The 13,494-nt window shown below is 39.7% G+C and overlaps 1 protein-coding gene across 3 annotated transcripts in view; it reads left to right on the top strand.

Annotated features, from left to right (window-relative positions):
* The window catches only part of DNA2 (DNA replication helicase/nuclease 2), a 56,888-nt gene that overhangs the window by 14,760 nt on the left and 28,634 nt on the right, over positions 1–13,494 (top strand). For all 3 annotated transcript variants that reach the window (XM_049109007.1, XM_049109006.1, XM_049109008.1), the window contains 2 exons: positions 3,718–3,937; positions 10,042–10,159. In XM_049109007.1, coding sequence (XP_048964964.1) covers positions 3,718–3,937; positions 10,042–10,159 — 338 coding nt within the window. The remainder of the gene's footprint in view (positions 1–3,717; positions 3,938–10,041; positions 10,160–13,494) is intronic.

Raw genomic sequence — 13,494 nt, 5'->3', positions numbered from 1 at the left:
TAAAGATTCTTTTTGTTTTGTTGTTAAAGATTTCATTTATTTATTCATAAGGACAGAGAGAGGCAGAAGGAGGAACAGGCTTCATGTGAGAAGACCAAGAACCCCAGGATCATGCTCTGAGCCAAAGGCAAATGCTCAACCACTGAGCCACCCAGGCACCCTACAGTAAAGGTTCTTTTTATTTATTTATTTTTTTTTAAGATTTATTTATTTATTCATGAGAGACACACACACACACACAGAGGCAGAGACATAGGCAGAAGGAGAGGCAGGCTCTTCACAGGAGCCCGATGTGGGACTTGATCCTGGATCCCAGAATCATGCCCTGAGTGGAAGGCAGCTGCTCAACCTGAGCCACCAGGTGTCCCTACAGTAAAGATTCTTGATTCCCAGACCAGTGTTCTCATCTCTGTATCTTGGTGTAAGATTACTTTTGTTTCGTTTATTTCCAATGGAATCTTTTATGTTTGTTTGTGAAGGAAGCGCTCCTCTGTATTTTAGCTTGTGTCATTTTCACAGCAGTTTATAGCCAGTGTTTTTAAAAAAAAACAAACAGCAAAACTTTAGCACATTTGAAGAAACAACCTTCTCACCCATAGGTAGTAAGTATATATTTTCTTCATCTTCATGATATCATATTCTCCATCAGGTAGTTCTTTTTTTTTTTTTTTTAAAGATTTTATTTATTTACTCATGAGAGACGCACACACACAGAGAGAGGCAGAGATACAGGCAGAGGGAGAAGCAGGCTGCATGCAGGGAGCCTGACATGGAACTTGATCCTGGGTCCCCAAGTTCATGCCCTGGCTGAAGGTGGTGCTAAACCACTGAGCCATCCGGGCTGCCCCATCAGGTGGTTCTTGAAGGAGTTTTACAGCATTATGTTGATTAAAATCATAATAGTTAAATTGAAATACTGTCATTTATTCCACAGATGTAAGTCTAAAGTCACATTATTTCATTTTCTAGGGGAATAAATTTTAGTAGCAAAGTTCAATTTCATTATCTTCTATTAAATATACATGTGACATTTTATGAATAATAAAGTTTGCTTTATTTCATGGGAGCATATTTGAATATGTAACATGATTAGATAACATTTGGGGAGAGAAGACAGAATAATATTTAAGAAATTTCAGATAGGGGATCCCTGGGTGGTGCAGCGGTTTGGCGCCTGCCTTTGGCTCAGGGCGCGATCCTGGAGACCTGGGATCGAATCCCACGTCGGGCTCCCGGTGCATGGGGCCTGCTTCTCCCTCTGCCTGTGTCTCTGCCTCTCTCTCTCTCTGTGTGTGACTATCATAAATAAAAATTAAAAAAGAAAAAAAAAAGAAATTTCAGATAAAAAAAAAAAGAAATTTCAGATGAGTTGTAGCTTCCCTGAATTCCTCTGTTGTCTTCTTCAAAGATTGCAGAAGTATACGTATATTCCTGGAGATTATATTTGAAGCATCCTGAAATGGTTAAAAAAAATTACTGAAGATATGATTTTTTTCTTTTATTTATTTTTATTTATTTATTTTTTAATTTTTATTTATGATAGTCACAGAGAGAGAGAGAGAGGCAGAGGGAGAAGCAGGCTCCATGCACTGGGAGCCCAATGTGGGATTCGATCCCGGGTCTCCAGGATCGCGCCCCGGGCCAAAGGCAGGCGCCAAACCGCTGCGCCACTCAGGGATCCCGATTTTTTCTTTTAGAAAATATTCTCATTTGTTAAGAAATAGCTGTTGATCTAAATAACGTGAAACTAGCAAACCAAGGTCAACTAAATCGTGTTCTGAGAGAATTCTTATACTTTTTAAATCTTGATTTTTATGATATAAAATCCATTTTATTACTAGAAAATTTATCTTTTTCATGTAAGATTTCTATTAGATTTAGTATATTATCTGGCTTTGAGTCTAGAATAGAATTAATAAAAGTTAGCACTTCTCTGACTTTTCTCCTGCAGAATAACTTACTTCTCAGGGAATGAGTACATCTTAGATAGAAGTATAAGAGGCTTTAAAAGTTATTTTCAGGGCAGCCTGGGTGGCTCAGCGGTTTAGTGCCGCCTTCAGCCCAGGTCGTGATCCTGGAGACCCAGGATTGAGTCCCACGTCGGGCTCCCTGCATGGAGCCTGCTTCTCCCTCTGCCTGTGTCTCTGCCTCTCTCTCTCTCTCTGTGTGTGTGTGTGTCTCTGTGTCTCTAATGAATAAATAAATAAAATCTTTAAAAAAAATAATAATAAAAGTTATTTTCAGGGGCACCTGGGTGGCTCAGTTGGTTAAGCAGCGGCTTCCTTTGGCTTAGGTCATGATCCCAGGGTCTTGGGATCGAGCCCCGCGTTGGGCTTCCTGCTCAGCAGGGAACCTCCTTCTCCCTCTGCCCTTCCCCCTGTTTGTGCTCTCTCTTTCTATCTTTCTCAAATAAATAAATAAATCCTTTAAGAAACGTTATTTTCATCTCCTTATTCCTTTGATATTTATATATTTCTTTTTTCCCATCCTTTCTCTGCTCTTGGTTATTTAACAGTTAAGATAGTATTTATTTATTTATTTATTTATTCATGATAGTCACACACAGAGATCGAGAGAGAGAGAGGCAGAGACACAGGCGGAGGGAGAAGCAGGCTCCATGCACCAGGAGCCCGACGTGGGATTCGATCCTAGGTCTCCAGGATCACGCCTTGGGCCAAAGGCAGGCGCCAAACCGCTGCGCCACCCAGGGATCCCAACAGTTAAGATAGTAAAGTCAGAATCCATTTAATACAAAAAACAATGCCGAGTACTTAGTTTTAAATATTGGTAGTGGCAGAAATGGATTCATTTAATGATTAAGAAAACAGTGAGGAAATGTTGAGCACAAGAAGTCCTTTGAAGATTGTCACGAGGAGTGTAGGAGTGAAGGGTTGATAATCAAGCCTCACATTGCATAGGTGATGGGGAAAGACAGCTCATTCTTACTCAGTTTAATATGGTGTTGATGAAGGAACGCATTCCTTGCCACCTTGGATACAACCACATGCAAACCATTTTATATTAATCACTGTAATCATTGTATACCAGCATATTCAGATTGGTATTATAGCTTCAGTAGTTCAAATAGTGAGAGTTTTGTAGTAATCTAGACCTGAGGAAATAAAGGCCTGAGTTAGGAAGATTGTAGTAGGAGTGAATTGAAAAGGATAGATGGGAAGTATTAAGATTTATATTACATGAGTTACAGGCTCTAGGACAGTGGTTCTCTATCTTGAGCATGCATCAGAATCACTTGTAGAGTGATTTGTAAAACAAATTGCTGGGCTTCACCTGCAGAGCTTTTGACTGAGTAGGTCTAGAGTAGAACCTGAGAATTTGCTGTTATTACAAGTTCCCAGGCTATGCTGATGCTGCTCCCATAGGCACCACACTTTGAGAATCACTGCTGTAAGGGTATGTTCATGGTTTCCCATCCCCACATTTTCTGTGTGTAATAGAATCAATACCAGCATTTGAGAAACATGCTAAGTATTCTTTTTTTTTTTTTTCAAGATTTTAAAAATTTATTCATGAGAGACACAGAGAGAGGCAGAGACATAGGCAGGAGCAGGCTCCTGGTGGAGAGCCCAGTGCGAGACTCAGTCCCAGGACCCCAGGATCACGCCCTGAGCCAAAGGCAGACACTCAACCCCTGAGCCAGTCAGGTGCCTGTATGCTAAGTGTTCTAATGAAGTATTTTTGTGTTTCAATTTTTAGGCCAAGTGATGGTAATAACAATAATTCAACATGTAATATTGAAGTCATAAACTCATTGGATATTGAAGAAAGCATTTGGTCCCCTAGGTTTGGATTGAAAGGCAAAATAGATGTCACAGTTGGTGTGAAAATACATCGAGGATATAAAACGAAATATAAGATAATGCCATTGGAACTTAAAACTGGCAAAGAATTAAATTCTATTGAACACCGTAGTCAGGTAGGTATAAGTCTTAATAAGAAAATTGTCTGAATATTTGGTATACTTAAAAATGTAGGTTTGCTTTATATATTTTGGTTCAATTTGGGTAATTTTTATTTAAGTTTCATATAGTAGTTCTCAATTTGGGATGTATCTAGAGTACCCAAATTTGCTTGTAAGTGTATACATGGCTACAGCAGAAAGTTTTCTCTAGCAAAGAATTACAACAGCTGAATTTGTAAGCCAGTTTTGCCAAGTTTATGCTGCCAAACTACTAAACAGATTCTCCTAAAAAAACGAATTCCTTGGTGATAAAAGTTGCAGAAACCAAGTGTATTTGGAGACTTATTTATTTATGCATTTATTTATTTATTTTAAAGACTTTATTCATTTATTCATGAAAGAGAGGCAGAGATACAGGCAGAGAGAGAAGCAGGCTCCCTGCGAGGAGCTCAATGCAGGACTCAATCCTGGATCCTAGGATCACGTCTTGAGCCAAAGGCAGATGCCCAACTACTAAGCCACCCAGGGGTCCCTATTTGGAGATTTATTTATTTACTTAAAGATTTTATTTATTCATGAGAGACGCAGAATGAGGTAGAGACATAGGCTGAGGGAGAAGCAGCCTCCCTTTCAGGAGCCTGATTGGGACTTGATCCCAGGACCCCTGGATCACGACCTGAGCCAATGGCAGATGCTCAACTACTGAGCCACCCAAGTGCCCCTGTATTTGGAAATTTAATTCATGTTAGCCTATTAAAGGTTATGAGAAATCAGAGTAAATAGATTTGTTTTAGGTATGTTTAAAGCATTTCCAGCATTTCCTAAGCTTAATTTACTATGGAGCTATTGTTTTCATGTAACATCTAACATAGGATACTCTTAAGAAACATTAGTCTGCATCCATTCTTTTATTTTTTACTTTTAATCTGATTTTTATGATTATTATCTAAAACAAAATATATAGGGCAGCCCGGGTGGCTCAGTGGTTTAGTGCTGCCTTCAGCCCAATTTTTTCTTCAAAAAAAAAAAAAAAAATTCAAACAAAACAAAACAAATTTCCTTTTTCCCTTGGAATCTCACACATTATTTCAGATTTTTTTTTGAGGTTCAACAGATTTTTGTTTTAAGATTTTATTTTTTATTTTATTTTATTTTGTTTTAAGATTTTATTTATTTATTCATGAGAGACAGAAACAGAGGCAGAGACACAGGCAGAGGGAGAAGCAGGCTCCATGCAGGGAGCCTGATGTGGGACTCGATCCTGGAACTCTGGGATCATGCTCTGAGCCGAAGGCAGATGCTCAACTGCTGAGCCACCCAGGCATCCCCCCCCCCCCTTTTTTTAAGCTTTTATTCATTTATTCATGAGAGGCACACACAGAGAGAGGCAGAGACACAGGCAACTTCAACAGATTTTATATAAAGTAATATTTGGATTCAGAATACCAAATTATATAATCCCAACACCAAAGGTTCTCATGCAGGCTTTTCTGTTTGGGAATTGATGTTTCTCCTCTTATTGGGTTTTACAGATATTAGAGGTGGAGGAAAAAATAGGCTTCTGCAATTAGAAGACTTGAGCTTTTCACTTTGGTAATACAGAAATGGCTAAAATGATGAAGTAAAGATTTAGCTAGGTTAAAGCCTTGGGACGCCTAGGTGGCTCAGCGGTTGAGCATATGCCTTTGGCTTAGAGCATGATCCTGGTCCAGGATCAAGTCCCACATCAGGCTCCCTGCATGGAGCCTGTTTCTCTCTCTGCCTGTGTCTCTGCCTCTCTCTCTGTGTCTCTCATGAATAAATAAATCTTAAAAAGTAAGTAAATAAGCCTTCTTGAGGAAGGAAAATCATTCATACAAGAAAAGTTGTTTTTGAAGTCAAAGATTTGAAGAAATGTACTCTATAGGAGACTGAAAACTTTACTTTTTTTTTAATGACAAGTTTCACAAGCACTGCTGTTTTTTTTTTTTAAATTGAAGTATAGTTGGTATGCAATGTTGTATTAGTTTCAGGCGTACAGTAATTGAGAACTTCATTATGTTATGCAATGTTTACCACAAGTGTAGCTACCATCAGTCACCATACACTGCTATTATAGTGCTATTGACTGTATTTCTTAGGCTGTACCTTTTATCTCCATAACTTATTCATTCCATAACTGGAAACCTGTATCTCCCACTCCCCTTTAGCCATTTTGCCCATCTCTTTACCTCTTTCTGCATTTTGTTTGTTCATTTGTTTTGTTTTTAGATCTATGTATAAGGGAAATCATATGGTATTTGTCTTTCTGCGTCTGACTTATTTTACCATAAGACCTCTAGGTCCATCCATGGTGTGACACATGGCAAGATCTCATTTGTTTTTAAAGATTTTATTTATTTATTCATAAGAGACAGAAAGAGAGAGAGAGAGAGAGTCAGAGACACAGGCAGAGGGAGAAGCAGGCTCCATGCAGGGAGCCCAACGTGGGACTGGATCCTGGGTCTCCAGGATTAGGCCCTGGGCTGAAGGTGGCGCCAAACCGCTGAGCCACCCGGGCTGCCCAAGATCTCATTTTTTATGTCTGAGTAGTATTCCATTATATATAAACACCACATCTTCTTTATCTATTCATCTATCAGTGGACACTTAATTGAATTTAAATTTTTTAAAAAGGAAAAAATAAAAAAAGTGGACACGTAAGTTGTTTCCATATCTTGGCTATTGTATATAATGCTGCACTAAACATAGCGGTGCATATATTTTTTTCAAATTAATGTTTTTGCATTCTGTGGGTAAATACCTAGTAGTGGAATTACTGGATTGTATATTATTTCTATTTTTAATTTTTTGCGGGACTTCTGTGCTGTTTTCTGCAATGACTGTACCAATTTACATTCCCACCAACAGTGTTCCTTTTTCTCCATATCCTTGTGAACACTTGTTATTTCTTGTCTTTGTGATTCTAGCCATTTTGACAGATGTAAGATGATACCTTATTGTGGTTTTGATTTGCATTTTCCTGACACTGAGCATTTTTTAATGTGTCTGTTGGCCATCTATAGGTCTTCTATAGAAAAATGTCTCTTCAGGATCTCTGCCCATTTAAAAAAAATTTTTTTAAATTTATTTATGATAGTCACAGAGAGAGAGAGAGCGAGAGGCAGAGACACAGGCAGAGGGAGAAACAGGCTCCATGCACTGGGAGCCCGACGCGGGATTTGATCCTGGGTCTCCAGGATCGCGCCCTGGGCCAAAGGCAGGCGCTAAACCGCTGCGCCACCCGGGGATCCCTCTCTGCCCATTTTTAATCAGATTATTTGCTTTTTTGGGTTGAGTTAAGTTCTTTTTTTTTTTTTTTTTAAGATTTATTTATTTATTCATGAGAGACACAGAGAGAGAGGGGCAGAGACACAGAGGGAGAAGCAGGCTCCCCTTAGGGAGCCCGATGTGGGACTGGATCTTGGATCCCAGGATTATGCCCTGAGCCAAAGGCAGATGCGCAACTGCTGAGCCATCCAGGCGTCCCTATAAGTTATTTATATATTTTTAATATTACCTTTTTTGGGATATATAATTTGCAGATACCTTCTCTCATTCAGTAGGTTGCTTTTTCATTTTGTTGATTTTTTTTTAAGATATTATTTATTCATGAGAGACAGAGAGAGAGACAGAGGGAGAGGTAGAGCCAGAGGGAGAAGCAGGCTCCATGCAGGTAGCCTGATGTGGGACTCGATATTGGGACTCTGGGATCATGCCCAGAGCTGAAGGCAGACGCTTAACTGCTGAGCCACCCAGGCTCAACCCCTGTTGATGGTTTTCTTTGCTGTGTAAAAGCTTTTTATTTTGGTAAAGTCCTAGTAGTTTATTTTTGACAAATACTACTATTTTTGATAGGAACAAAAGAACAAAAATCAATAAATTTGTTTTATTTTTGGTTTTTATAAGCCTATCTTGGGCACTTAATGATGAATTTATAGATAAAATTAATATATATGCTGCAGATAATGCTATATTAAATTGGATTAATTTATTTAGTTAAAGATATTACTTTAAGTAATCTCTATAGTCTTTACGATCCTGAGATCAAGAGTTACATGCTTTATCTACTGAGCCAGCCAGGTGCCCCATTACATTTTAAATATAGCTTAGAAAACAATAATCTGGGCAGCCCGGGTGGCTCAGTGGTTTGGCACTGCCTTCAGCCCAGGGCCTGATCCTGGAGACCTGGGATCGAGTCCCATGTCGGGCTCCCTGCATGGAGCCTGCTTCTCCTTCTCCCTCTGCCTGTGTCCCTGCCTCTCTCTCTGTTGTGTCTCTCATGAATAAATAAATAAAATCTTTAAAAAAAAGAAAACAAGAATCTTGTTATAAGTTGACCTACCTAGGCATGTTAATTATAATGACTGGTCTTGGTATTTATGATTTTATGACTTATTTATTTATTTGAGAGAGAGCATGAGCGAGGATGGAGGGGGGAGGAGGGTAAGATTGGGCTAATCAGGCTCACTACTTGATGCAGGGCTCCATCCCAGGACCCTGAGATCATGACCTGAACAAATGGCAGACACTTAACTGACTGAGCTACCCAGACGCCCCTGGAATTTTATGGTTTAAAAACATAAATCAGGGGCATCTGGGTGGCTCAGTTGTTGGTTAAGCTACCAGCTCTTGATCTCTGCTCAAGTCTTAATCTCCGGGTCCTGAGTTCAAGCCCCATATTGGGCTCCACGCTGGGTGTGGAGCCTATTAAAAACCAACCAAAGACATAAATCATTCAACATTTTAATCTTGGAATTCTCTTGAAAAGCATATTATCTTGTTTGTAGGTTGTATACGACTAAATGACTTGCTGTTGTTGCTATGGTGTTTTCATGAACTATAAAGCAGCTGTTTCTAACTTGTCTTAGGTGGTTTCTCTGGAGAGCACCACATACATTTAACGCAGTTAATAGTGACTCATGCTCTGCAAAACCAGTGAACTCTGTAAAGTTAACCTCATTTAGTTTAGTTTAGTAACTATGACAACTATAACTATATTATTTATATTATTTATAATATGCATTTTAGCATTTAGTTCACTTATTTAATCAATTTTTTAAAAAGATTTTATTTATTTATTTGAGGGAGAGATAATGAGAGAGCAAGAGCAGGGGTGGTGGGGAGGAAGGGCAAGGGAGAGGGAGAAGCAGGCTTCCCACTGAGTAGGGAGCCTGATGCTGGCCTTGATCCCAGGACCCTGACATCACGACCTGAGCTGAAGGCAGATGCTTAATGGACTGAACCACTCAGATGCTCCTAATTCACTTATTTTAAACAGGGAAAATAGTGGTTTTTTTTTTTTTTCTAAAGATTTTATTTATTCATCACACACACACACACACACACACACAGGTGGAGACATAGGCAGAGGGAGAAGCAGGCTCCATGCAAGGGGCCCGATGTGGGACCCGATCCCGGGACTCCAAGATCACGCCCTGGGCCAAAGGTAGGCGCTAAACCGAGCCACCCAGGCATCCTGAAAATAGTGTGTAAAGACTGTTAACTTCACAATGTAAAATATAGTTCGGTTAATTTTCCTCTTTAATTTATTGGAAACCTAAATATTTACTATCTAAGAAAAATTCTATCTATTTCTTCTTTGTGTAAAATTGACAAGCATAAACTGTTCATGTTGTAGAAGTTAAGTATTTGTCATGGAATTATTGTATTACCTCTGCTAATTTGCTTTATGTTATTTTTAAAATGGAAATAACTGACGTTTTTATTTTTTTTAATTTTTATTTATTTATTATTTTTTAAAGATTTATTTATTCATTTTTAGAGATAATGAGAGAGCAGAGAAAGTATGAGTGTGTGCATGTGTGTTGCGAGGAGGGGGTAGGGGTAGAGGGGGAGAATCAAGCAGACTCCCTGATGAGCAAGGAGTTGGTCATGAAGCTGGATCCCATAACCCGTGAGATCATGACCTGAGTCAAAACCCACAGTTGGATACTGACCCAACACCCAGGCACCCTGACTTTTTGATTTTAAAATTATAGTTATGAAAAAAAAATTATAGTTATGTGTTGATTGCTGACCACATATGCACACATGAAAGTTAAAGTTTTTATTTGACAAAACATACAGTGTTTTCACAGCTTGTTTTGTATACACTGCTGAGCCAAGAGAGGAGAGCTGACCCAGAAGCCGGCCTGCTCCTTTACCTCAAGACTGGCAACATGTACCCTGTGCCTGCCAACCATCTTGATAAAAGAGGTAGAATTGTTCTTTCTCAATTTACTTCCCTGGATTTTATTTGTTTGGTTTTTCCTTTAACCTTTAGTAATCAGGTATATATACCTGAAAATCATTCACTGTATTTGCTAGGCCTAAAATAGGTTATAATGTGTGGTTGTGGTTTTATTTATTTGCTTTTTTGCTTATTTATGTATTTTTAGTTGTATTTTTTATTTTTTTATTTTTTTAAATATTTTATTTATTTATTCATGAGAGACACACAGAAAGAGGCAGAGACACAGGCAGAGGGAGAAGGCTCCATGCAGGTAGCCTGACTTGGGACTCGATCCCGGGTCTCCAGGATCACGCCCTGGGCTGAAGGTGGCGCTAAACCACTGAGCCACCCTGGCTGCCCTAGTTGTATTTTTTTTCTATTTTTATTTTTTTATAATAAATTTATTTTTTATTGGTGTTCAATTTACCAACATACAGAATAACACCCAGTGCTCATCCCATCAAGTGCCCCCCCGCCCCAGTGCCCGTCACCCATCACCCCCACACCCCGCCCTCCTCCCCTTCCACCACCCCTAGTTCGTTTCCCAGAGTTAGGAGTCTTTATGTTGTGTCTCCCTTTCTGATATTTCCCGCACGTTTCTTCTCCCTTCCCTTATATTCCCTTTCACTATTATGTATATTCCCCAAATGAATGAGACCATATAATGTTTGTCCTTCTCCGACTGACTTACTTCACTCAGCATAATACCTTCCAGTTCCATCCACATTGAAGCAAATGGTGGGTATTTGTTATTTCTATGGCTGAGTAATATTCCATTGTATACATAAACCACATTTCTTTATCCATTCATCTTTCGATGGACACCGAGGCTCCTTCCACAGTTTGGCTATTGTGGACATTGCTGCTATAAACATCGGGGTGCAGGTGTCCCGGCGTTTCATTGCATCTGTATCTTTGGGGTAAATCCCCAACAGTGCAATTGCTGGGTCGTAGGGCAGGTCTATTTTTAACTCTTTGAGGAACCTCCACACAGTTTTCCAGAGTGGCTGCACCAGTTCACATTCCCACCAACAGTGTAAGAGGGTTCCCTTTTCTCCACATCCTCTCCAACATTTGTGGTTTCCTGCCTTGTTAATTTTCCCCATTCTCACTGGTGTGAGGTGGTATCTCATTGTGGTTTTTTTTTTTTTTTTTTTTTTTTTTTGATAGTCAGAGAGAGAAAGAGAGAGAGGCAGAGACATAGGCAGAGGGAGAAGCAGGCTCCATGCACCGGAAGCCCGATGTGGCATTCGATCCCGGGTCTCCAGGATCGCGCCCTGGGCCAAAGGCAGGCGCCAAACCGCTGCGCCACCCAGGGATCCCCTCATTGTGGTTTTGATTTGTATTTCCCTGATGGCAAGTGATGCAGAGCATTTTCTCATGTGCATGTTGGCCATGTCTATGTCTTCCTCTGTGAGATTTCTCTTCATGTCTTTTGCCCATTTCATGATTGGATTGTTTGTTTCTTTGGTGTTGAGTTTAAGAAGTTCTTTATAGATCTTGGAAACTAGCCCTTTATCTGATACATAATTTGCAAATATCTTCTCCCATTCTGTAGGTTGTCTTTTTGTCAGTTTTGTTGACTGTATCCTTTTCTGTGCAAAAGCTTCTTATCTTGATGAAGTCCCAATAGTTCATTTTTGCTTTTGTTTCTTTTGCTTTTGTGGATGTATCTTGCAAGAAGTTACTGTGGCTGAGTTCAAAAAGGGTGTTGCCTGTGTTCTCCTCTAGGATTTTGATGGAATCTTGTCTCACATTTAGATCTTTCATCCATTTTGAGTTTATCTTTGTGTATGGTGAAAGAGAGTGGTGTAGTTTCATTCTTCTGCATGTGGATGTCCAATTTTCCCAGCACCATTTATTGAAGAGACTGTCTTTCTTCCAATGGATAGTCTTTCCTCCTTTATCAAATATTAGTTGACCATAAAGTTCAGGGTCCACTTCTGGGTTCTCTTTTTTTTTTTAATTTTTATTTATTTATGATAGTCACACAGAGAGAGAGAGATTGGCAGAGACAAAGGCAGAGGGAGAAGCAGACTCCATGTACCGGGAGCCCGATGTGGGATTCGATCCCAGGTCTCCAGGATCGTGCCCTGGGCCAAAGGCAGGAGCTAAACTGCTGCGCCACCCAGGGATCCCAACTTCTGGGTTCTCTATTCTGTTCCATTGATCTATGTGTCTGTTTTTGTGCCAGTACCACACTGTCTTGATGACCACAGCTTTGTAGTACAACCTGAAATCTGGCATTGTGATGCCCCCAGCTATGTTTTTTTTTGTTTTTTTTTTTAATTCCCCTGGCTACACGGGGTCTTTTCTGATTCCACACAAATCTTAAAATAATTTGTTCTAACTCTCTGAAGAAAGTCCATGGTATTTTGATAGGGATTGCATTAAATGTGTAAATTGCCCTGGGTAACATTGACATTTTCACAATATTAATTCTGCCAATCCATGCGCATGGAATATTTTTCCATCTCTTGGTGTCTTCCTCAATTTCTTTCAGAAGTTCTATAGTTTTTAGGGTATAGATCCTTTACGTCTTTGGTTAGGTTTATTCCTATGTATCTTATGCTTTTGGGTGCAATTGTAAATGGGATTGACTCCTTAATTTCTCTTTCTTCAGTTTCATTGTTAGTGTATAGAAATGCCACTGACTTCTGGGCATTGATTTTGTATCCTGCCACACTGCCAAGTTGCTGTATGAGTTCTAGCAATCTTGGGGTAGAGGCTTTTGGGTTTTCTATGTAGAGTATCATGTCATTGGTGAAGAGGGAGAATTTGACTTCTTCTTTGCCAATTTGAATGCCTTTAATGTCTTTTTGTTGTCTGATTGCTGAGGCTAGGACTTCCAGTACTATGTTGAATAGCAGTGGTGAGAGTGGACATCCCTGTCTTGTTCCTGATCTTAGGGGAAAGGCTCCCAGTGCTTCCCCATTGAGAGTGATATTTGTTGTCGGCTTTTCGTAGATGGCTTTTTTTTTAACAGTTTTTTTTTTTTAATATTTTTTTTAATTTTTATTTATTTATGATAGTCAGAGAGAGAGAGAGAGAGAGAGAGAGAGAGGCAGAGACACAGGCAGAGGGAGAAGCAGGCTCCATGCACCGGGAGCCTGACGTGGGATTCGATCCCGGGTCTCCAGGATCACGCCCTGGGCCAAAGGCAGGCGCCAAACCGCTGCGCCACCCAGGGATCCCTCGTAGATGGCTTTTAAGATGTTGAGGAATGTTCCCTCTATCCCTACACTCTGAAGAGTTTTGATCAGAAATGGATGCTGTATTTTGTCAAATGCTTTCTCTGCATCTAATGAGAGGATCATAT

The sequence above is a fragment of the Canis lupus genome, chromosome 4 (assembly GCF_003254725.2).
Source record: "Canis lupus dingo isolate Sandy chromosome 4, ASM325472v2, whole genome shotgun sequence".
Lineage (NCBI taxonomy): Eukaryota > Metazoa > Chordata > Mammalia > Carnivora > Canidae > Canis > Canis lupus.
Note: the sequence above shows the minus strand (reverse complement) of the source record. Positions and strands in the feature narration are given on the sequence as shown.